Source organism: Strix aluco, chromosome Z (genome assembly GCF_031877795.1).
Source record: "Strix aluco isolate bStrAlu1 chromosome Z, bStrAlu1.hap1, whole genome shotgun sequence".
Classification (NCBI taxonomy): Eukaryota; Metazoa; Chordata; class Aves; order Strigiformes; family Strigidae; genus Strix; species Strix aluco.
Window position 1 is genome coordinate 34,591,344 of NC_133971.1, and position 24,338 is coordinate 34,615,681.

Sequence of the window (24,338 nt, forward strand, 5' to 3'; positions counted from 1 at the left end):
TAAAGAAGTAGACAATAAAAAGAAGTGTTGTTATCCTATTTGACCACACAGAAACCAAGATGCAGGAAGGCTAAAGTCTAACTATTCCAGCCTTCAGTCTCCACAGGCCTTCATTTTGAAAATGATTGTCAGGAATCATCATTTAACAGACCATGCTGAGACTACTCCCAGTTAAGCCTTTGGTGACATACATAAAATTCTTTTAAAAATCTCACTTCATTTGTTAGCTGGCCATTACCAAAATAAATATACAGAGTGCACAGTTGCCCATAGCTTCCAGTTTTTTAGCCCCATTGACTGAAGACTCCCCAGAGGACCATCATGGAGGAAGATGGGAACAAGTGGCTGGAAGCAAGGTGTGTACTGACTGCTTACAGGTGCTCCACTGTAGAGGCAGGTGTGATATAATGTCAAACTCATCTAAAATTTTCTTCCTGTTACCAAACTATCTATTTCTGTACTCTCAGGTCTGCACACATACATACACAAAAAAGGGAAAAAGGGAAAGCAAGCCAGAAAGATCTTCCCAGTCATTGCATCCCACATCAAAATGAAAACAGGCAGCAAATATCAAATATAGAAGTTGGAAGTTTTACTTGCAAATCAACTGGAAAGTTCACTCTTGCTCTTCGAGCAAATACTTGAAATTATACTGTTTTGCAAGGGATGATTTTTTATGAAACCGCATTAACAATTGTTGAGTCTGAGTGAACTTTATAGCCTCCAGAAACTGCACCATGCTCTGTGCTTAACTAAGAGTTATTGATAATGATTGTGGGCTGACCCATGCCCCTCAGGAAGTGGCTGGATGTTTTTTAAAGCAGATTTTTTATTCTGTCCAAATATCTCTACACTGTACAGGTGTCATCAGTGTTCCTGGAGAGTGGCATGCAAGACCTAGTGCAGAGCATTTAAGTTTGGAGTCATTAAACAGGGGTGAAGGGAGAGAGAGATGAAACTCTTCCTTACAGACTGATTTTAATATTTCTGTCTTCAATCTCCTGCAGATTTTGTGATACAGCATCTGGGACGTATCTCAGTGCTGCACACAGCAGCAGTCACTGATGAACTCTGTGACAGGTGCAGAGCACAAGCCCGTCCTGGGGTAGGGTCCTGAGCCCAGCTCCCACCTCTCTGCTCTCTCAGCCTTGGAGCTTGGCCACCTGCAGCAGCTGCTGAAGCACTGAGCCCCCAAGTCATTGCCCGTCCACAGGAACAGGGAGCAAATCCATCCCTGAAGCTGCTTCAAGGTGCAAACAACTTGAAATATTCCCTTTCCATACCAGTCCTTCCTTCATTTTTATAGCTTATTCCCAGTCCACACCTTCGCTGTAACTGTTAGACAAGTTCATTTAGAAGTATAATTTTGCCTTATGTTACGCTCACCCTGTAGTATTTCCCTTGTTGGATACTGACAGTGAGGATCTCCAGACACTGGACCCGTTGCTCCAGCCATGCTTAACAAGGTCCCTCAGAAAGTTTTTCTTTACCAGCATTTGTCAACCGTCTTTGCAAAGTCTTTCTCCCTCTCATCATACCCCTGTAGCAAACTCATAGAAATGAAATAATTTCTGCCTACAATCTTATGATCACTTTGACTGTTTCTCCAGGATGAAACACCCCAGGCCCCAGCAGCCACAGGTACAACTACCACAGACCCTCAGCTTTTGTTTATTTATTTTAGTAATCACTGTTCAAAACTGGAGTTAAGTGTAACCAAGGCAGAACACATACCTCAATCTGAAGATGGAATTCTGAGACAGCTGAGCTCAGCAGGTCCCACCTTCTCCCGAGGCAGAAGGTCAGCCAAGCTCAAGTCAGGCTGGAGTGGGAATCCTGACACTGTGGCATGCTGGTACAGCCAGTCCTCTGTAGAAGTGGTGCTGTTGGAGGTGAAGGACAAGGAAGGCATGCATGTCATCTCTGCAGGTGCCCTTGGCGTTTCTGTGGGGCTCTGACATCTGTTTTCCCTCTGCTGCTCTCTGAGATGGGAAGGGATCCTCCTACAGCTCCTGCTCACCCATTGCATGCCACCTCCCTCCCTGGGGCAGAGTGATTCAACTCCACCACCTCTCATGCTCAGGATGGCACATGGCCCAAAGGAAACATTATGGGAGCTGCCACTGTGGTTAATATCCAGCTGAGATTGTGGGGAATGGTAAGTAAGGAGTCTGAATAAATGAAGAAGAACGGTAAAGGCAAGAAAAGGGAGGGGGTGCACTGAGCATGTTGCAAAAGAGTCTTGCAAGCCCATGGGAAGGCCAGGACAGGACTGACAGCAGGAATTGTTTATGATGCTGTGAGTCTGGGTGTGTCAGCTGTGTCTGCCTCTCCAGGCCCCAGCACCCTGGGAACACAGAATTTTGATGTCTCACAGTGGGATGCTGTGCCCAACCTTGGAAATTTCCTCCCTGAACATAGGGCAAGACTCCTTCTTTTCCTGTCTTACCCTAATACTGTCCTTCTGTGACCCTCTACACAACTATCAAACTGCAAAGGGAATTAACTTATATCTTTATACGATAGCAGGGTTTTCTGATAGGCCTGAACAGAAGTGTTGTAAATCTAAAAAATGCTTGGAAGGGGTCTCCCACATCTCCTTCAAAACCTAATTGGCGCAACAGGAAAACTAGTTACTAGAAGGCCATCATTGTATCATTCACTTTATCTTACCTATTTCACTCTTTAAGAAAATACTGAATGCATGGAAATCACTTTCTCTAGTTTGCAGACCCTGAAATTTTTCTAATGGGAGTTGTATAGTGAATTGAAGCCTGTTGACAGTTTTCTTTCCTTAATTGTCTTTCACAGCCCCTACATAAGTATTTCAAGGACTCCAGGGTTTCTTATGACCACAGTTTAAAAGCCGCTAGCCTAGAGGAACACACCATCCACAGCAGGCACTGTCGAAGCATCATAATGATACACGAGTCTGGGCTTGCCAGCACCCGATGGCTCTTGCTGCTGACTGCTCATGCGTCGATTGAGCTTGGTAGCCATAACGGGACATTCAGCCTTGTGTGATGCAAGCATAACATGCCCAGAGGCACTACTTTCCTCTACTTTTGGAAATTTTTTAGTCTACCTTTGCTTGGCTTTGTGTTTTTTCAAACCCATTTCTTTTTTCCCTTGTCTGTGTGTTCACAACTTATTCTGACAATACAGGGGGGCATTTGAGAAGTTTTGATTTTTTTTAAAGAAAAGTTCTCTGAGGCAGAAGAAGCTATAAATGAAAGCCACTGGCTGGCCAGAGAGTCACTGTGAAATTTTAATAAATATTTAGAAGGAGAAAACAGTGGAGGATTTTTTTCTTCATGGATGCAAGGAAACAGTATCTTTATAAATGGCAGTAAGGGAGAAAGAGCTGAGTATCAGAATTAACAGTAAGTGTGAGGAGAAAGTGGGTAAAAAAAAATCCTTGCTACAAACCTGAGGCTTTGAATAATACACCAGAGAACTCAGTGCAATGAAACAAGGAGCTGCAGGACAACCTCAATATTATACAAAGTTAGTAAAAAAGTCTTCAGAAGTACTTGCATAGGCTCAGCAGGGAAGCTGATGGAATCATGTAATCACAGATACTTCTTGTTTGTTTCACAGTGAGAACTCTGACTGTCTGTCTTAGGAAAGCAATGATCATGTCACTGTAGAATACAAATAAAAGTCACTTCACTTACAGGCAGACTACTGTGTGTTAAATCACATTTTGAATGCAAATTTAGCACTGAGAAATGATTGGTGTGTTTGTGTCTGCATTGGTGATACAGTTGACTCACTAATAATGTTAAAACAATTTTAATCCACATAATGCCTTTTAGTACCAATGTGCAACCTGCTAAGTGGATAATTCTGTGGTACCAAGAAGGCTTCAGGGCAATTTACAGGCTATATCTCAATCACTGTAACTCTAGCCACAAGAAACCAGGAAGTTTGTATTCACATATGTGTTTACATCATGTAGACAAACTAAGGTATACAAATTCACAGACAGTTCTGAATAGTTTACAGGAAATTAATAGGAAGTTCCTCTCTGTGCTGATGCTCACTCTGATGCTGAGCTCTGTCATGATTGTTACTCTCCAAAAAGCCTTTAAAAAACTCAAAGATTTGTGGAGACATCATATTTATTTTCTTATTACTAAATGTATTTTATGGCTATTGTGGTGTGTGTCCTCCTCTCCTGTTCAAAACCAGAACAAACTAGCATACATTAGGCATTTCAAGTATTGTATACAAAGTGAATTCTCATGTCACATTATTTTAAAAGGGCGGAGGAGAGCAGAAGGAGATCAGGCTACTTTAAAAAATATCTAATCTTTGTATTCTTGTCTCCATGAAACAGAAAAATGTACTCGACTTCTGAGAGTTTTCACAGGTCCAAGTTTTCTGGGTTGTTCAACATATCCACTTTAAGTAACTGTGACATTTTTCAATATACTACAGCAAAAAAATACACTGAGGGAAATATTTCAATCTCAAATAATTTGGGAGAAAGGTGTTTTACAACCAGAATTATGTCTGAAAAGTGTTTAAGTACTAAAGCCTCCACTTACCCTTGGGTGACCTCATTGCATTCAGAGGCATTTCAATGGTCTAACTGGGGGCACCATTTGTTTCTTGAAACATCAGTAATTATCTGATCAGAGAGTTTTTGAAAATTGAATAGACAGCTGGTTACAGTTGATATGGTTCCAGCTTCACACTGCTGCAGTGATTGACTTGTGGGGAGATATATCTTTTATCCCTGCCCCAGTCCTGTTGTGTATCACACTTCCTTGCTTGTCTGCCCACAGCAATGTGTGCTGGTTTTGGCAGCCTGCAGTGCAGCTAAATATATTCAATAGAGACCATTGTTTTAGTAGTGAACATCAGCTTAGCAAGCTGAAACAGTTATGTTCTGCTTTGAACACCTCCTTTCACCCTAAGGTACCCGCTTTAGGGAAAAAAGAAAACACAATGCACATGCTAAGACCTGGAAATCCACATTCACCTAGATTAAGGTGCCTTGCCAGTAATGTAGACCTGATCCAATCCTTGTTAAAAATCAGCTGAGGGATATCTATCAACTCCAATGGTATTAGATCAGCCTCCCAGAGGAGCAGGTTTCCCCCTTTCTTTTAAACAGGAGGTTCTGTTTAGGTACTGCATAACAGCATGTGCAGAGGCCAACTGCAAGTCAAGCTTGAGTTGAAGGACTGGTGGTGTTGTCACAACCTCCTATATTTTTTAGAGCTTCAAATTTTGCAGGTAATATCCTATAACTTTGTTCACTCCATTCTTTGCCTGGATAACATGCTGATACTCTGGATAGAGTAAGATAAATGGACTGGAGTACTATGTAATGGTGAATGCCATAAAAGGTAAATTGGGTTCAAGACACGATGGATCCTTGCACAGGTTTAGATAGATCTTTACAGCTCCCAGCAGCTCAGTCAATCGATGTTTGTAGGTGATGGCCTTGGTAATAATGGCTAATCTCATGCCAATAAGGACCTTAAAGAAACAATCAGTGGATGCTCTAAAGATATAATTGTCAGGCAGAAATAGGATAGCTCTTCTAATGAAGTTCCCTTTGCTAGGTTCTCGTTGTATCTGTCAAATTTTGACCAACAATGACAACAGTTTGCCTTAGACTGTTCTCTGGTTTTAAGTCTCTGTAGACATGGTTCTGCCATTCTTGAGTGTGAGGTATATACCCTATCTATAAAACAACCCAGTAGTCACCTTACCAGAAAGACTTAAGACTACTGCTCTTTTAAGTGGAGATGTGAGAAGGGGCATGAGAGTTACCTGGATAGCAGCAATGAGACTTTTCTCCAGCAAAGTACAGACAAAATTTGGCTCAGTCCTGAGCATTCAATAACTTTCTTTTGTTCATAGACTCTCACCAAAGTGACTCACAGCAAAACACTGCCAAGGATCCCCTGGCACTCAGTGCCTTCATCCCCAGTGAAACAGATGCCCATGGGCCCAGGCTCACAAGCAAGAAGCTGAGACTAAATTTGTTTTCAGTTTTGCCCAATCAGACAGAAGTTGATTTAGTAACAGCTATAATATACAAATTTAGGTCAGCAACTAGAATAGAAAGAAAAATAAGACTCAAAAAGAGACCCACTCACAGCAAAGATAACAACTTCATTTAATGACTTAAGTGGCAAAAAACTGTGAGGTGGCACTGCACATTTCTACCTTGCTGCTTGTGCATATGTTTGGATCTGGTGTCAAGATTTCTGTCCTTTTTCAATCATAATTTTTAAGCTCATGGGAAAACACAAAAAAACCCCACAGCAGTTAAAAAAAAAAAAAAAAAAAGACATTAAACACCAGTCCATGGATTGTTTGTCCATTTCTTCTCAAAAACCTAGTAAATGGGAAAGCAGAAAGGCCTGAATCAGGAGCTTCCCCCTCCTCAGCATGCCCTCCCATGACCTTCTCTTCATGCTCTCCTTCCTGCTACTTATATCTTTGTGTTCTTGGGCACTACATTGTATATCTATATGCATGGCACTTCAGCCCTGGCTCTGGCACTGTCAGTGTGAATAAATGCAGGCAGCTGCCATTCTTTGTCCTGAACTACTGGCATCAGTGCCACTGTGCAGCTGGCATGCATGGAGTGGAGGATCAAAGTCACGTAGGAAGTTTGCTGCAGGATTCTGGGGGGTTGTATACAGCAGCAAGCAGCTTGCAGGGGGCTGCAGAGTGGCTGGACAAGTAGGAAATTTCCTTATCAGAAAAGGGATGCAGGACTGAATTTAAGCATCTCTGGGTTATGCAGGAAAGTTTTGGAGTTTTAGCCATGGAACCTGAAGTCCTTAAGTTTTCAAATCATGTTCAGATGACAGCATTCAGGGAAACCCTAGCAGGACATTGGTAGAATTTCCTAACTTTTCAGTGCCTGACAATTTATTTTGGAGAGACACACATACAACAAATGACCTTTCACAGAAACATTAGTCTTTTTAATAAAAAATAGTCTTTCTGTAAACAAACCAGTGGGGGAAAATAACAAATCATTTTGCATTTTTCACACTGATGTTTGAAACTGGATAAAGCTTACACTCTAGAACCTGCAGAATAATTTTATCTAAGTAGATGGAGAGTTTTTTAGCTTCACTGTGGGGCAAAATTTGAGGATTTTTATATAATCCAGTTTAAGTCTTTACACTCTGATTCAGTCAGTCATTTCTTGATCATATTCATGCTACTTGCTCACTGTTGCTACTGGTTTATGGATTCCTAACAGTATAAGGAGAAAACAAGGTATTTCCAGGAACATGAGCTGAATGAAACATCCCATATATACAGCTAATTCACACCTGTGAAAAAGAATTCTTTTGTAGAGTTCAAAGACCTTGATGCAAAACATAGCTTTCTGAAGTCAGGAAGAATTTTGGGAAGATTGGATCTTGCTGTCTTTATTTAATGAAACTGTTATCATGAAGGCTGTTAAGAAATTAAAGATTTACTGTCTGTCACAAGTCAATAACATTGAAAGAAAACAGAGATCTCCTGCCTTTCTGCTATCACGCTCAATCTTACATCACAGGAGAAGCAGTTCAGGTCACCTGTATAATTACCAGGGCTGGTAAAACATGATGATGAAAACTAAATATAAACTTTTAAATTGAGCTGATTATCTGATTATATCTACTTTTGTTTCTGTTCTCCTTCTTTCTCAGTGTAACCACTAAGCCAAAATGAAATGTATGCAAAAAAATATGTTAAATCTAAACCAAGTATACACAAAACTCCATTAAGTTGTGCCATGCTATCAGGGTACAAAGTTTAATGTTAGTTTCTAAGATATTACAAATTATGACTCTTAAAGATAGAAAAGAAAACATAAGACCAGGGTCTGTAGCATAGCTCATTTTTATTGTTTAAACAGTTTTTGCATAGGAAATATATCCGCTTCCAGTAATTGACTGCAGTATGAGCAGCTGCTAGCAGTATAGGCTGGATATAACAGTAACAATCACATTAAGTCAAGCTTGATTTACACCAGTTTAAAACTTGTGGCAGTTGAGTTCATTTGTAACCTAAAAAAAAAGTACCAAAAAGAACATTATTATCCTCCAACCAGGCACAATAAACACTTTTATTAACACTTAGTCTAGAAACAGGTCTGATGCCAGAGGGCCCTAATTCTGAAATTAAGTAGCTGTACTGTAACACATCCTACTAGTGAAGGTTCATTACACAAAGACTGTGCATGCACCTCCTTTTTAATTAAAATGTAACATTCAGGATTTATGGCCTACAGTATGGGGAAAAATGCCAGAAGTTTTAAAATGGATCAACCCTGGTGTGTAGCTAGCAAGCAACAACTGACTACTTGTCACCTACAGTTGTACTAAATGTATCTAAAGAAACACACAGCCCTACAAAAGTTGTTCTCAGAGAAGTATCATTGAGACGGGGTGCCTCTTCCCAGCTTACTAAAAGTTCTATATGATATAAGCACAAATTAACAGCTTGATGAAGACATAATCTAATGCAGCTCTTGAGAAGTCTATGCCTGGGATTGAGGAACCCCTCACATTCTACAATGTTGTAGAGATTTTTTTTTTTGAAGAAAATGTTATCTGAAACATATTTACAACTGAACTCAACAGAGACTGTGAAATTGAACAGGCACTGCTCATTTGTTTGAGTTTTTTGGTAAACATTTTGCTGGTTTTTATTTCTTTCTCATTTTGCATCAACTTTTATCAGTCCATGCAACTTCAATGCCCTCAATGAATAATGCATAATAAGCCATACTTCTTAAAAAACTTCCTTCTGCATATAGAGATACATTTGCCACATCAGTCCCTGTAGCACAGTTTTCAAAACCATTCTGTCAAAAATACAGTAATACAAAGACTGGCTTTAGTGTCACTAGCTCACACTGCTTTCCATTTATTTAGGCCACCTTTTGTTTTACTGTTACCATATCATGCAATAAAAGTATCAAAGGCTTATTCTAGGATATTATGATGCTAGTGGCACTGAAGCCCTTTTCACAAATTCAACATACATTTGAATTGCAACACACAGATATTTCTAAAGAGTAATAACTAGTGAACCCTTTTATCATAAAAAAAAAAACCAAAAACAAAAACAAAAAAAAACAACAACTACTTACAACCATTGAAGAAAAAATTGCAACAAAAAAATGTAAAAATTGACCGTCTCCAACTTGTCCCCTTTACTATTAACAATGTGACCAACAGAGCTGTGGCATGGAAACAGTACAGAGTTGTCATGGCAATGTTTGGCTGATGCAAAGGTCATTGTGCAGGGTTAAAGGGCAAAATCAGTGGTCCGTGTTATCCTCCAACTGCAGTGCTCCACCACACCCACACAATTTTGAGCAGTTAGAAAAAACTGGGGAACTAGCAGAAAGTGCAAATAAGAAGGAGGCAGTTTTCAGCTCCTTCAGCGTGGAGTAGAACATTCAACTTTGAGCTTTTCCTGTTTAACTTGATCAGCCCACATATGATTTTACTCTCTTTTTTTTTTCTAAAGTTTTCTATAGAAACCCAATAAAAAAGTCCAGGAGCATGCAGCTGGTTAATGTTAACAAAAGACCTTGACAGGATCATGTAAACTATATTGGATGTCATGCTTGGGGCCTTACTGCCAGCAACATTAGAGAGTTGTTTCATTAAAGGTGAATACTGTACACTGAATATGGGATAACTTTCTGCAGCCTTCATAACCTCACACAGTAAATATAATTTAGATTTAGGTACAGAACACACTCCGGTGTCACAGCTGAGTATGTCTTTGTGCAATCTCTTTCATTAAGTCCTTATGAAGCTACAAGTTGCAAATCCAAAATTCTGCTCCCTGAGGACACAGCTATGTGAGACATAAGTACTGTTTTAGTTCTCTGCCTATCCTGAATTGCTCTGTGAACCTAATCTTAAATACCATCATGTAACAATCACAAAAACTTTTGCTAAAGGCCATATATACTAATAAAAAGACAGTGGTGCTTCCAACATTTTGAAATGTTCTGAAAACCAACTTTTCCAATACTAAATACAACAAAATAACCTTCATAAAATATAACTTTTCTCCATTTACATTTTTAAAGGATTAGTAACCTATGCTTTTCAAGCACAGGAATCTGCGAAATAACTCCTAACATGGACAGATTTTTTTTTTTAATACATAAATTAAGAAACTGGAGAGTTTTAACCCAAGTCCAGTTTCCAAACAAGGAATATTCTTGTTTACTTTAAAAATGGAAATTACATGCATTTCCATTATAATTGTTAAAAAGTTAGCTTTACAAACAAGGGTATTTTAATAAAAAAAAAATTCTTAACAAAACTATACAGTGTACAAATTACTGTCTACAAGGTAGGCGGTTCATTCATAAGATCCTACTTTCTTCTCGCTACTTGCAGCTTCACAAATTCATTCACATATTCTCAATGGAGCTGCCCACCTGAACATCACCCCACAACTATATTGCTATAATTAATATTTTTGCCATGTCTTTATGTACAGTCTCCTTCACTGCCTTTTTTTTTCCTTAGTCAAGCCTCAAACGTTCATGTCACTCCAGGGGAAACACACTTCAGTGGCACAGCCATGAGGCTAGGGCTGCAAAGCAACTTAATAAAGGCAGAACAGTGCACATAGAACGGGGTGGCTTGATTTAGTCAGAATACACTTCCTGTTGAAGGAGGAGGCCAGAGACTGGATTTGAGTTCTCAATCTCATCTTAATCTTTTGACTGCTGAACTTAAAAAATAGAAAAATAAAAAACAAACTAAAAAAACGCACACACCAAACAACCCAAACCAAACTTACAATAAATGAAAAGTTCATTTTCTTCCAAACAGGCTCTTCTATTAGAGAGGCAGGTAGAAAACACTCACAGTTTCTTAACAACCCAATTTATTCAAATGCAAGGAAGGAGTTTTCTTTTTAAAATATTGCATCTGTAAGCTCAGACTTTTTCATACAGGAAGTCAGAGATAACAAAAAAGCTCTCTTAAAGGCATCCAGCTTCCTACAGGGGCAATCATCATTTTGACTATTGCACTGTGAAGCCTGAACTTGTTTCAGTTTCATCCTGGTGTGCTATTTAAAGCTAAGGGGGGGCACCTTGCTAATGGCACTAATCAAGGACAGGCTTCCAGCACACCCCTCTGCTCCTGAACTGCTCAGTATCAGTGATGTGCAGAAAGGACAATACAGACTCTATTTTACCAGGCCAGAGCCTGAAGTGTACTCTGGGTGGGTCCAGTACATTTTGGTAATCTTAATAGTTATGTGCTTAGTGGATAAATTCACTTTCTACAGGGCTCAGAAAAAGAGCAACATAAAGGTGATTTTCATTTTCTTTTGGTATCATCTTTTTATGTTGGATTTTCTTTTTTTCAGCTTAGCTATAGGTTAAACTCAATGATTTGTTTTTCTACAGCTCCATCTCTGGCTGAAGCCATGGGGACATGCCACCACCATGGCTTACAAGCTGCCACGAGCTGGCTGGAACCAGAAGGGACTGACTTTGGTGTGCCACTGTCAAGCTCTCAGTGGGGCTGCTGTGCTGGAGCTGCACCTCCATGGCTGCTCCAGGGTAGGAAAACCTCCAAAATGCAGAGACAACTGCAAAGGGATGAATTTTCACACCAGGGTATCCCGTATTCGTAAGTCTGTACCCTTCTCTGCTTGCACCCTAATAAAAGGATGTGCTTTTAAGAAAAATTCACCCTCTGTGGAGCCATACATCACAAAGATCCCTGCTGCATAGGAGGTCTCCAGCAACAGACCCTCTGCTGATATGAAAAGTGTGATTTTACTGGAAATGCACTTTTATTTACATCGTAGTCTGTTCCATGCATTAAGAAACTCCTTCCCCACTACAGCCCAGAGCTCTCCATCTGACCTGCTGTATGAGAAGACACTGCAAGCCTCTGACACAGTCTGAGCAGGCTGAAAATTGTATTTCAGATGGTGTGAGTTAAGAAACTTGGGGGGGGGGGGGGGGGGGAAGAATGTTTCAAAGTAGAGGAAAAAAAAAGAATATTTACCAGTCAAGCAGACTAAGGGAGGCAAATTCTCTGCAGGAGCAACTCCTGAGTCAACTGGAGTCAGTGGAATTATGCCAGCAAAGATTTTGGCCCTGTGCATGCATTTCCTAGACAAAGCAAGTGTCTTTGTCACTCTGAGCTAAAACCATTTTCTAACATGAATGCTTTAGGATGCAGTATCTTTGCCAGAATGGAAAAGGGTTCATCTCACTGTGGGTCTTGACCTCTTTCTCTCTCTCTGTGCGTCTCTCTCTCTCTTTCTCAAGAAAAAAAACTTAAACAATTTCCTCAAGTCAAGTCTGCCTCCAACAGAATTCATTATTTATTTTTTAAATCCAGAAATGATTTCAGCTTGCACCCCAGGTGGGAAGTTAAAAAGAGGGAACCGATTTGAAAGTTTGTCACAGTAGGCAGAACAGTCGCTTTGCAGCCCTTGCCTGGCTAAGGGTGCACTGCTTCACAGCTACACTGTAAAGTGTTAAAAATCCTCCCCACCCCACCCCAGAATATATATATATGTATGTATAAAAAAAAATCCCCTGTCCACCTCTCAGTACAGAAAAGGACCTCATCACACTGCAAAAATAGCAGTACCCACTTTGGTCAATTAAAACAAACAAAAAAAGCATACATTATTATTTTTTTTTTCCTTTAAATCTGTGTACTTACCTATAATAACCAATACAGCTAAAAGCACTACCTACATAGGCAAAACTTGGTATTGCATAATTCGTATAAATTTGTATCCCCTCCCCCCAATATTAATTGGAAGATGAAAAACATGAAAGGTTAATAGAAAAAACACCAAAATACTGAAAATATTGCTGGTCGATTACAATTTTTAAGCGGCAACTATACACAGCCATGATATGCTTTATAAATGTGAGATAAAGGTATAACTGTCTAAAAAATCCATGATGTCACACTTTTTTCCTATCTGGAGTACAAAATATTTTGTCATAAAAATGGTAAAGATTTAAAATTATAATAAATGCAGCAAAACAAGTGTAGTGATGTCAATTTTTTTGTGGTTTTTTTTTCTTTTTGTTTTTTTTTTTTCCATTTTTTAGATTTCAAGGCAAGGCACGTAATGTGGACATTATATCTTCGTGCAAATTAGGATTACTGGAAAGAGTATTTTAATTATTTTTTTTAAAGAGACATAGAGGCAAAATGTCTGCCCATGCACATTATATTTCTGTCAATATGTGAAAATTGTTGAACAAGGCTAACTTCTGAAAGCACCATGCAAGTTTTCAGCACCCTGTAATTAGACTTACATTAAGAGTGCATTATTTAAATATAACATATCCCCATCCTGGTATTACCAGTTTGTAAACGGTAAGCTTTGCCCTTGTGACATGGATTTGCCTATCTCTTTGTCTCTATGATGCAGATTTTACAGACACATATAAACCCTATGGGTTCTTGATGCAACCAGTAACTTTAAATAAATAAATCCTACCCCTCTGTGGAGGCAGCAGCTAAACCAACATAAGTGCTGTGTTTCCATTGATTTCTTTTTCTCAAGGACATGATTTGTCTTGATTTAATGCCTTTTAATGCCCTCAAAAACTGAGGGGAAAAAAAAGTTTGTTCAAAGCAATTTTAATTTCTATTTTTAATCCCCTCAATTTAGAGTCCAAGGGCTGAAGGACTTATAGTGATGACCCCTTAGATATGATTTTTAAATTGCACTTGCCTCTGTAAGTGTTTCTTTAGTGGGGAAAATGTTCACTTTTTTCCTTTTCTTTTTTACTGTTGCATGAGGAAATAACACTTTTACCTATGTAGAGGCATTTCTTCCATAGAGCCTGTGTGTTCATACTGTTTGAAAACTTCAACTGCATAACACACTAGAAAAGGCTGAATTAAGGGCCAAAGTTTAATAAATCCATACTGACAACTAAAGGCTACAAAGCTTATTTTTAAAACATTTAGAAATCAGAGTGTTGAGAAAATGGCTGGCTCACGGCCCTTATCCTCCTGCAGCTCTGTTGCTGCTGCCTAGCCTTTGTTTTGTGAGATAACCAGGAATAGTGATCCCATGCGTAAACAACAAGAATACTAAACCAATAAAACTAGCTTATCATGCAAATATTAAGGCATCTAGAAAGTCAGTTAAAATATATTGTCAGAGACAGAACATCTATTTCCCAGCGGACTTCATATAACAAAGGCTACTTAGCAGGGGCAGCACTCTACCCATCAGTGAAATATCATCTACCCTTTTATATGTCATTTCAGTTTCAACCATAAGGAAATTAGTGATTGTAAGAGCTGCGATTGCTGGTCTAATTTTTCTTCTTTCTTCAGTTTCTTTTCTTGTCCTGTCTTCCTTTCTTTTTTCCTTTTTTATTTTTGCTTTTTTTATTATTTTTTTCCCTCAGTTGCTTGTTTCTGCTTGAAGGAAAGGCTCTCCAATTATGTTCAAACCATAATTTGGGACATTTGTCGGCAGGATCGGTGTCCTATTTGATACTTGAAAAGGAACCAAGCTAGCCCAGGTACCAGGACTGTTGAAAAGGGGAAGGGATAAAGGGAGAGAGAGAGAGAGAGAGAGGAAAGAAAAAAAAAAAAAAAAAAACAACAAAACATAAATTAAACAGGTTGCAAAAACTAGAGCACAATGAATTTGAATCAGGGTTAAGCTAATATTCATTATTAATAGCACTACTTAAGATAAAATAAGAAACCAAGTATGTGAAAATTACTTGAGGTTCTACTTCACAGTTTTCTTTCTGAAAGTATGACTTCTTTGAAAGAAAAATAATTGTGTTGATCTCAGTTGCAAGCAGTATTACTGCTGTCTTACACTAAGTGACCTGTATATGAAAGCCCCCAAAAATTTCATACACAAATATATAGAGCAGAACAACTAAACCGTATAAGTGACACTATATGGCACCACAGATGTTATTCAAGCACTACTGAAATACACTACAGTGTACAGGTTTGCTCTTTTCAAGAACACAATATAAAAGCTCACTGGTTAAGCTTCCTGTGTGATTTCCTAACCTTTTACAGCCTGGCAGTTTATCTTGTCTCAGTCCCAAGAGGTGCCTCTGAGGTGTGTGTGTCCCAATGAGAACAAGAGGACCTTTAATGTTCAAATAATCTGCTTTCTTTACAGATTTTTCCCAAAAGGTATCAGTGTCTAAGGAACACTGGATAACACAAGGCCCAATCATGTAAAACTTGCAGCCAAAGGTAGCCATGAGTCAAGGGTAGCAGCAAGTACCATAAATTTTTCAACAGACATCTGAGAAAGAAAATATTTTCAAAGGCAGTTCAATGACTTTGGAACTTAAGTCATTGTTTTGAAAGTACTCTGTCACTAAGAAGCTTAAGTCCCAATGGCATTCACATGTTTACCAGGCATCACCCAGTAGTAGGTGCCATACCGAACAGTATTTGCAAGATGGATACTCAAAGACCTCAGCTGCCTCTATTCAGTATCCATAGCAGATCCTGAGCAGCCTTTTCCTCAGATGTGTTTCTGGCAACCCAGAAATAATGGACTTTAGAGAAAGTCTTGTTAAATTTATTCAGAAGAAAACCAGCATCATTATGTCAGCAATAGTTGCCAAAAAACTAAGACCAGAACTGAATACACAGCATCCAAACCAACACTTCCTCTGTATTTCATTGTATCAAGTTCTTCACACTAGATATTTCCACAAACACAGCACCTTACTTGGGAATACACATTGGGATTAGACTAATAAACTTCCCTATCTACTACTTCATATAGGAGACAGAGATCTTGATTTTGTGGAAAGTGCTCAATAAAAATAAATTGTAGCAAGTGACTAATAGAACTGTTTCTTTCCATATGACCTATAAATTTAATACAGGTGTTTATGGAAACCTTTAAGCCTTACATTATGACCATGACAAAAATGTGGATTGCAACAAATTCATCAATGCTGCTTATGAATCCTTGTGGAGTAACAAATGTCCCATGTTAACACTGTGTGGATCCCACAGGAGTTTTGGAAGCTTCTTGTGCTGCTTGCACAGCGCCAGAGATGGTGGCACCAGCAATGGAGCACCTGTGGCACCAGGACAGCTACACGCCATCTGATATGGTGGCTGGAAAAGCCATCACTCTGACACCTCTGAAGGTGGGCTGAAGTCCATGATCTATGCACACCCACTAGGCAGCAGCTGGCCCCGCTTGCAGTCGGGAAGGACAGGCCATCCATCCCCTCTGTTTGATAACATTTCATAAACTACCATCTTCAAAGCTTGACGAGATCCACTTGTATTTTAGAAATTAACCTTATCATACTGCAGCTGGATGTAACTCTCTCTTGGGCCACCCCACTCCTAATACCATCGCCAAGTGTTTACTGCATACAAAAGAGGAAACCAGAATAAAAGTTACTGAGGTGAATAGCACTAATCACAGGACAAAACTCTGAGAACAGCTATGATGCAAAGAATAACTAAAAAAATAACTCAGGCTCTGCAAAGCTGCATATGCATGGCTGTCTATCCAACATTCCCACATACCCCATTACATTTACAGTAAATTTAACTGAACTTTCAGCTACCATATGAGCCACACTGTGCTTTGTAACTTCCCAGTGTTCCTGCATGCAGTCATGCCACACTGACAGCCCAGAAGAGCAAGGTCCCCTGTCAACTTTCTCAAACCTGCTCTGAAGGGACCTCTGTCTGTGATCATCACAGTTTAGCTTCTGCCATGGAAACCATCTACAGTTTCTCTGCAGAGCATCCTAGTAAAAGTATCTGTTACTGCTGACTGCAAAGTCAGGAGTTACCACAGGAGTGGTAACAGCAGGAAAGGGGAAAACACCTTTCCCTTCACCACTATCCAGCAGTTTGCATTAAGTCCCAGGTAAACTTCTAGCCTTCAGTTTCACAAAAGCAGTGGCAATGTGCTCTGTCTCTGTTCAATAAGTGCCTCAACATGGGGGAAGCCAAAATTCTTTCCATTGCCCAGGACACAGTCAAGCTGGTTGTCCTTGCAGATGTTAATGAGATGTCTCTCTGTTCATGTGGCTGTTCCTTCAGATAAAAAAAGCTTTGTAAGTATGAGTGGAATAAAGCAGGTCTACCCCACTCTCCAGCTCACTGCTCCTGAGCAAATCCGAGAGTCCTGCACCGACAGAGGTTATAATATAAATATCTGTCTCTTGAAATATGAAGTGAGATCTCAAAAAAGCCTGCTCTAGGCTAAGTTTTGAAGAAAATTACATGAGAAGCACCATCAGATATTGCTGTGAGATTCAGACTAGTAGCATTTGTGAGAGTATGGTTTGAAGGACCACCTTCCTGAAGCTTTATACCTCATTTCACTACCAGAAACAGTTTTCTCTCTCCATAACTAGACTATCAGGTGCGTTATATAGTCATCAGTCCCCTCTCTATCCATGGCAAGTATAATGTATTCATCTGTTCAAATGTAATAAAAATAGCAAAGGAAAATTCTGCAAGCATCCCACAGGGTTAACATTCACCATTACAGCTTCCATTACAGCTTTCACATGTTAATTCAATCAAGATTTCTGCCATGATTTCCTCTTAAAGATAATAACTGCTGTTTCAAGAACTTCTGATTAAAATATTACTGGAATAGACCACAAGCAGTACTAACATTGTATATACAGGCCACTTTGGAGGTTATAATAACATAAAGGGTATAATAATATTAAACAATTAACTAAATGCAATAAAAAATAAATCCAATCAGACCTGAGTAAATCTGAAGGATTTTAAAATTCTCATTTTCCACCAGTTACTACCTTCTTTCTATTACAGCTTCAGAAGTCTGTAAGAGTATTTCATCATTCGGAAAGTATACCTAAACCAGTTATTTCCTTCTTGCAGTTTTACTACCCTGTGCATGAACACACTAGCTTAGACAAGGTAGATAAGATCATGCCAGGTCAGTCTTTGGACAGAAAAGCAGAAATGCCTTCAATGTCGAGACAAGTGGCACTAGCAAGTCACCAAGCAAGGTCTGTCTATCTCTGTACTAAGCAAGTGCTTGCCCACAGGGAACTTTACCATTTCAAATTGTTAAGCTCTTAAGAACTTTGGAAACGCAATTGTGCTAGCCTTCAGCTTACTTTAGGATGACTTTTATAGTTTAGTGGGCACATACCACCCATCTAGCAGATGGAGGAGGTAAAGACCTGCTGATTTATGCCTAGAGGAGGGAAAAGGGAATTCTGCTGTAAGTATACTTATTCTGTTCCCCACAGACCCTTTTTGTGATAGTAACAAAAAAAGGTAAGGAAAGATCAAGAAGAGGCCACAGAGCCCATCACTAACACAGAAAATCCACAGCAGGAGAAGGGCCCATGTCCATGCTGTGTTCTGGACCATGCATGAATGAGTGTTTGGTGCAGGGACAGGGCTGAAGGAGGTTTGCAAACATGCACATGCACAAAGGAGGCTATGACCAAGTGGCGGGCTGCCAAACTGCAGAGAACATGGGATCAGGTTACCAGAGACCACTCAGTCACCTATGAAAAACTGACTCCACTTTTCACATCTACACTGCTTTTTTCCCCAAATATTACCATTTCTAATTTTAATCTGTTAGGTATTTTACCTTAGCACTTAAAAAAATTATTGCTAAAACTTTATCAAATTAGCATGACTAAACAATAATGCAGATAATCCTAACTGCACCAAAAAACCCAAACAAACAAACAAAAAAAACCCACCAGAAAAAGCAAACCAACAGTGTAGTTTTACTGCTTCAAAAGAAACAACTGGAGTTAAGATAATCAAGAAGTAGAAAACTGGAGTAATCAAGGGGTTAAAGGTACAGTTTACACTATTCTCTATAATATGCTCCTCCTTCCCTAGCAGTGCTGCCAAAACTCATCTGACAGGAAACATAAGATTAAGTTTGTCCTACCTAAGTGAACAAAGAGTGCTCAGAACAGGCAACCAGTTCACTGCAAAGCGGGAACTTTTCTAATCCTGCTGGAATCTGCAGTGCTGCTCAGAAAATATCACTGAAGTTGTTTTCTTTACTAACATCTTTCTTCTGGATCACCTCATTCATTTTGGTCACACTGCGGTTCTTACTGCTTCTCCCATAAAGGTTAACTTAAAGCTCCAAACATAATCATGTGGAAAATGGACATTATTGATTCCTATGGTCCATTGTTCCCCCATTCTAAGTCCCTGAAGTTCAAGTTCAATCTGGAATTACATCATGTCTGGTTTCTCCTGGTTACCAGACGGCTTGAGACGTGACCACAGCTACAGAAAAAACAAACAGCCTTCTTCACGCTTCGGCTCCCCTATCGATTCAAACATAAACTTTTTTTCTTTCTCTCAAGTATGCTTCAAGTATGGAGCATGGTTAATTTAGAGATTAAGTTCCAAATTAGATTATCTAATGGCATCTTAATGGATTGCTGACCCATTTCCTGTGGGATGGCAGCATGCAAGTCTGGCTTGAATGCAATTAATTTCTTAGGAAGTGTTCTGAAGATGTTTGCCTAGATGGAAAGGAAACATAATGTTCTGCACATCTTTCTGCATTACAGAGTTGGGCAAAACTGTTAGAGTTAGCAATTTAAACTGATAAAGACCAGAAATCATTAGATTTTCTTTCTATGAATATTTTACAATCAGGATACGTCAACATTTTTGTTCTTAAATTGTAATGACTTTATACTTCTATTCCAAAACATTGCCCAAGGGCATTGAGGAGGGGCAGGGGCGGAGGGTATGAACCATTGCTCTAACAGGTGTCTGTGTTTGCCAAAACGTGCTTGCCACAGCAATGCTGCTGTGTTACTTTAGCTGTGTGTTTGCTCGATATCAAACACACACAAGGTACTGTGCTACAGAAACAATCTGCACCCACTCTCATTTCCCCTCCTACTTCTTTCATGAATCAAAGAGTATCCTATTTGATTGCCTTATCAGCGTTATTATGATAAACCCAGAGTGGTGCTGGGGGGAAAAAATGATGCTTGGAAAGCTGAACACCCCTACAGCTAGGGCTGAGGAAGAAATTCAGCACTCTGAGAACAGAGCTCCCCTCAGCATCTTCAGGAACAAACCAGATGTTGTACTAGGCTTATGTGTCAAGATAACAGACCAAAAGCAGGAAATGCTAACCATTTGCCTGGGTAGTGTAAATGTAATGTTAAAGTAACAGTTAACCCATAAAACTAACACAACAAAATTGTTTAAAAAATTAATATAAATAACAATACTTGGGAATTAATTATATTTGGCAATAGTTGAGTTAAAATGTACACTTTGGCAATGAAAATTTGCTTACAGTCTGTGAAAGACTTGCAAATACTCAACATGCTCTAAAAGAGACCCATCGTGCTGGCTTTTATGAGTGGTCCCACTGGAATTAATATCAATGGCATAATGAGTGGCTGAGACTCAGGCTAAAGCTCATGTCATCAGACTTACACGCACACATGCACACTTTTTTCTCACTCTCACTCATGTCTTAAGTTTACTTGTTGCATATGCTCTTGCTCTCACACAGTGACTGAAACTGTATTAAAGATTTTTACAGCTTCCCCTCACCTTCTGTCTACGAAAACAGTTATTATCCCAGAACTGTGGTTATAACAAAAGAAGCTTTGGGGTTTTTTTAAATGGATTCTGAGTATCTTCTTCATATCCACAGTAAAAAAAAAGACCTAAATTATCTTAAAACTACTTGAGAAGTTAATTTTATTGATGTGCTTAAATGCTGTTCAAAGTTCAGCAGACATAATAAAATATGTACTATAAAAATTGTAAGTAAACAACAAAAAAAATAATTGTAGATGGTTAGGGTATCAGAAGCAAAATAAAAATTACTACTTCCAAATACCTGACTAAATAACTGGGGTTTTTTCCCTTTTATTTTCAGTATGCTCACAGGATGTTCTATATAAGTATTTCCTTTAAAGAGAATGTTTAACTCAGCTAGGCAAAATATTAATCTAGTTTTTGTTATCACTATTCCTTGCAAGTCTGGTTTTGAAGAAAATGGTGCATCAATGACTTATAGTTTTGTGGTTTGGGGATTTTTTTGTCTTGCATTATTCATAGTCTCCTTTTTTTTTTGCAAAGTTCAGTCTTTGGCATATGGACCACTACTGTCTTATACCTGGGACTTTAAATACCAACAGATACATAATTTTATATGGATAGAAAAACACAGAAAATGTATTTTTATACCCCTGTATCATATTTTGAAATCCATGTATCATATCTAGTATCAGGTATGATAGGCAACTACTAACAAGACAAAGAACACATAAATAACAGAGGTTTTATCATCATTCACTATCCCCAAGTTTCCAAGGTGTGGTTCACCAACGATTCTCTATGACAAAGCTTTCAGCTTGACCACCCTGCTACCTGATTTCTGTAGAAACAGGACAACTAACATTGTTTCACTGTCAACTTTTTTACCTGCTTGAGATCAATGATATTTCTGAAAAATTTGTGTACTTAACCACAAAAGCCTACTGTAAAACATCAGATCAATTACTATCAAAATGAGCACTGCAAATTTGAGGAAGTCACACAATCAAACATTTATCAAACCATTTTGTGGGGGGAAATTTGACTGTCTGGGCTAGAATATGTTTCTTTGCCAATGACCAACAATTACTTTTGCAATACGTTATTTTTTTTAGTGTCAGTTTTAGTGTTGAAAGGGTTTATTGCTCCTTAGCCTGTGCAGGTATCATTTCTCTTCTTAAATCCTCACCTACACAGGATTTGAAGAATGTTCTATTCCAAAGCCCAAATCCTAAAACCATCTACTTAGGGAGAACTAACAGTTTGTTTCTTTGTCCTCCAAGGCTGTGCTTAATTCAAGGCCAGGTAAGCATAGCCTGGACCTGTAAAGAGTGGCAGAATTTGTGTCCAACCTCATCTGGCAGCACTTTTGTATGTTGGTAGGGTCAAAGTGGCAAGCAGCACTCTGGGAGCAACCTGCAAAGCAGTTTTGTCTATAAAGGTGAGTGGATCATGGAGCATGCTTGTATTCATCATCAAAGTTTGCTTGGACATCACCTAGAAATCTTCTTCCCTCCTTTCTCTTCATAATTTATGCCCAAGGATCCTGTGTGATGGGTACTGAAAAACAGAATTCAGCAAACACTGGGACAGTGCTTCAGTGGGTATAAACTGGCATTGCATTAAAGGGGGCTTGAGTGATGACTGATTAAAACCATTCAAGGATATTCCTAGATTGGCAGTTGTCATATAATTTCCTAACATCTGTCAATGCCCTGAAAAAGCAACACCCTTTCTAGTGGGAGAATAAATCACCCCCTCTGTGCTATACTAGCTCAGTTTGGATTCACTCTTGGCAGTACATTGAAAACTGTGGCAATTACTGCGTGGTGGGGATTTATAATGTGAATCACAGCCCTTGAGAACATGAGGTGAATCCATTAGCTAATTTTCCATTGTGCCATTTAATCTATAAGGGAAGGAATGACAACACCTTGCTTTTCCACGATAATTCTTCCAGATTTTAAATATTATTTCAGAAAAATTGCAAAGAGTAAAAAATAAAGCAATAATATTCAAGGCATTTAATCTTCAGATTTGTAAATAGCACCAACTTTCAAATTTCATAATTACCTTTCCAAGTTGATACTCAAAAACCCCAAGCCTTCTAGCAATCCATAGTACAATACAGTCCATCAAAAGGTATTTTCTACATAATATATATACACACTCACATTCACACTCATACATGGGCAAACTATTCAGAAGGATGTATCCTTTCATGAGCACACAAGTGTCCAAAAAGTATAGAGAATTATTTTGAGAGTGAGTAGCTAATACTTCATCTGACAGGCTCCCAAAACACAGGCTTTACATGTACAACTCCATTAAGTGTTGAGTGTGTTACAGATAACCTTGCACATTAAAGGGATGAAAAACTGATGTATCACAATCACACAGATTTGTTTACACACCTGTTTAGGCACACACACTCACCTCTACTGTTACCGTAATTTATTATATACCAAGAGATGTAAAAGATAATCATTTATAATAATTATTATTTAATATGTATCAAACGTTAATGGAGTTTATTGTGTTTGCTTTTTATTCATACAAAAAGAAACTCTATTTTGTGTAAATCATTCCTAATTATTCTGTTATTTAGTTGAGAAATAAGATGGTTTATACCTTACCTTCGTGTACATGTTAGTGACCTAAATCTACACCAGCCAATAAGTCAGAAAAGTCTCTATGAATAGTATAGTTATTCATTGTCCAAAACCACCACCACCTCAGACAGTTATTATACTCATTTATACCTCTAACAGCACCATTTTCTTTGTATTAACACTAAGCCCCCCAACATATGACCATTAATTCTGCAAATGACATTTTTATTTTTAAAGCCTAAAATCAGTATTCCCTTAAATTTACAAACCCTTTGCATTTGACAGCACAGCATTCTCATTACAGGTGCTTAATTAAGGTAGTTTCTAAATTCAGCTTACACTAAAGATAACCTGAATGTGGATGGGAGAAATGTTACACGCCTGTTTCCATCAAATGCTGTCACATACTCCTCTGGAAGCTTGCTAAAACAGATACTGTAGCTCAATGCAACTTTTTTAGAGGTGGTGTAGGGGTGGAAATAATTAAAATGTTACCTTTGCCAAGTAATTCCCAATGTATCCTCACTGGCACTGGGGTATAAATGCCTGCCGTTTTGATTCATGGTCCAGTCACAAATTCTCAGCTGTCAATTGAAACCTAGCAGTCAGATATGGATCGAGCAGTACTACAGTTTTTAGTATTTAAATGAATACATGCAAACTAGTACTGTACATGGCAAAAGCCTTAGTTTCCTAAAAAGTAACTTTAAAAATAGAAGAAAACAAACAAAGAAAAATAACTTATTCTGAGAAACAAATGCCTGTAGATTTGCTTAAGATAATACTACTTTAATATGCTCCTCTATTAATAAAGCATAAAAGAGTAACTAGTGTTTAGCACATAACAATTAGCCATTATTAGATTACAAACTGAGCTGGAATAAAAGGAAATGTTAATAATCAATAGCGAGATACTTTAAGAAAGGAAATAAAAATGCTGTTTTCTTTAAGCAATGCTCTATATAATGTGTATTAAGATCAAATATAATCAATATGTTGTAGCATGCATTTCGTGAAACATAGAAGACATGCAATTTATAGAAAATCTGCCCAAATTAATAAAACTGTGTGTCCTTATCTTGCTATTTAAGAAGGGTAAAGGTATTTTGTAATCTAAGTTTATTAATTTAGTGTTTCTAAAAGTGGTATT

At 38.5% G+C, this 24,338-nt stretch overlaps 1 protein-coding gene across 5 annotated transcripts in view; it reads right to left on the minus strand.

Annotated features, from left to right (window-relative positions):
- Positions 1 to 7,854: 7,854 nt before the first annotated feature.
- NFIB (nuclear factor I B) overlaps positions 7,855 to 24,338 on the minus strand; it is a 279,776-nt gene continuing 263,292 nt past the window's right edge. For 4 of the 5 annotated variants that reach the window (XM_074812230.1, XM_074812229.1, XM_074812232.1 and 1 more), the window contains exons 11-12: positions 23,684 to 23,772; positions 7,855 to 14,551 (exon numbers count right to left, since the gene is read on the minus strand). In XM_074812230.1, the coding sequence (XP_074668331.1) occupies positions 14,422 to 14,551; positions 23,684 to 23,772 (219 nt within the window). In that variant the 3' untranslated portion in view covers positions 7,855 to 14,421. The remainder of the gene's footprint in view (positions 14,552 to 23,683; positions 23,773 to 24,338) is intronic. The other variant, XM_074812233.1, reaches the window with a different exon arrangement.